The sequence below is a fragment of the Pavona decussata genome, unplaced genomic scaffold, assembly GCF_977016875.1.
Source record: "Pavona decussata unplaced genomic scaffold, jaPavDecu1.1 SCAFFOLD_29, whole genome shotgun sequence".
In the NCBI taxonomy this organism is placed as follows: Eukaryota; Metazoa; Cnidaria; class Anthozoa; order Scleractinia; family Agariciidae; genus Pavona; species Pavona decussata.
Window position 1 is genome coordinate 25210 of NW_028145452.1, and position 1802 is coordinate 27011.

Genomic DNA, 1802 nt, shown 5'->3' on the forward strand with positions numbered 1-1802 from the left:
TACACTTGTGATTTGGGCAACAACGACAACTGCACTTCTCTCCCTAAAACCATTGTCATCGTAAACTGTGTCATTAATGCTCCACTGATGCTAATATCCATTATTGGCAACGCATTGGTATTGGCCGCCATTTTGAGGACTCCTTCGCTTCGTTCACCGTCCACCATTTTCTTGTGCAATCTTGCTGCCTCAGACATTCTTGTTGGGATTGTCGTTCAACCAGTCTATATTGTGTCTGAACTCAAACCTGAGAGTTCCCTGCTACAGCATGCTTACAATATGTTGTCCTTGTTAGGTTGTGGTGTTTCTCTTGGTACAATGGCAGCCATAAGCGTGGATAGGTATTTGGCCCTTCATTATCATATGCGATATCCAAATTTAATGACTAAAAAACGAGCCTTGTGTACATCTGGAGCTCTTTGGTCCATGTGCCTTCTCTTGACATGCCTTTCTTTTATTAGCCGAAACATTTATCTCCTTACAAATGTTGTTGGCATTGCAATGTGTATCTCAGTCACCACTTTTTCTTACATTAGTATTTATCGAATTGTTCGTCAGCATCAGTTACAGATTCACGTTCAACAACAGGCTGTGCAATGTTTAAATGCTGAACATCATCTGAATATGGTGCAATCGAAGAAAAGTGCCATAAACACTTTTATTTATTACATTAGTACGATCCTGTGTTATTCTCCAGTTTTTATTTCCATGTTTATTTTAGTTATTTTCCCTGAGCGACCAAGAAAGGCGTGGATTTTTGCAGATACGGTGTTATTCATGAACTCATCTATTAATCCATTTTTGTACTGTTGGCGTCTTCATGAACTTCGAACAGCAGTCATAAAAAACGCTACGAAAACTCTTATCGAGGGAAATTTAACAAAAGGAAAAAACTAATCGATGTAACATAAGCCAAAACAATAAGCTAACGTAGCTGCCTTCAATATGATAATTATTTCTCTCAACTTCCTGCGTGATAATTGTGTCATATCTAAATATGATCCACAAAGCAGTTCCCATTACATATCAGCAGCTAGCCCCTTAGAACCATTCCCTAACTTTTATAAAGCTTTTAATTTTGGAGCGGAACGAAAGAAATTCTTCACTGATTTCGTCTGCATTACCCTAAAATAAATTTTAAGAAATGCATATACGAAGAAGTTTGCTAGCTTTTAGGTTGAAAGTTTTACCAACTTGATAGAAAGTAACACGGGCTCAAATTTACTGAGCACCTCTTCCCGGCTCCCTTCCTTACTCCACCCCCTACACCCTCCCAGTCGTCTCTTACTCCACCCCCGACCGAATGGAGTCACCACGTGTTTTGGCGCTACTATAGTTTTCTTGGGAGATAACCCTCTTCTTATTAGCTGAGGAACACAAGACGGTAGACTACTGTTGTTACAAGACAGGTTTCACAAATAAGCTCTAGGTATTAAAGACAGTGAGTGGTTAATTGTTAGGTCCAATAGCAGGTGAAATATTTAACTTTCGGCGCGTGGGTATTTTTGTCGCCTTCCTTCCATATATATTATTGTTGTATTATATTCTCTTTCTTCTACTTATTTTACTATCTTATGTTTTTTCTACTTGTTGTTTTTTTTTGTTGTTGTTGTTGTTCTTCTTCTAACTGGTCAATAGCTGTCGACTCTCTTTTGTTTTCGTTGTAAATTTTAAGGTCACTCAATATTATAGAGAGATTGTGTAAAATTTCTCAAACGTTTGCCTTAATCCTGACCAATGCTGTTATTTTAGACTCTAGTTTAATTTCGTTCCTTAAAAAAAGATCAAACTGAAACCATCCT

General features: G+C 37.8%; 1 protein-coding gene across 1 annotated transcript; it reads left to right on the forward strand.

Moving 5' to 3' along the window:
• Nucleotides 1–1032, forward strand: LOC146484757 (melanocyte-stimulating hormone receptor-like). The gene has a single exon (XM_085104156.1). The coding sequence runs from the start codon at nucleotides 88–90 to the stop codon at nucleotides 895–897; it is 810 nt and encodes a 269-aa protein (XP_084960282.1). The 5' UTR covers nucleotides 1–87; the 3' UTR covers nucleotides 898–1032.
• Nucleotides 1033–1802: the final 770 nt, after the last annotated feature.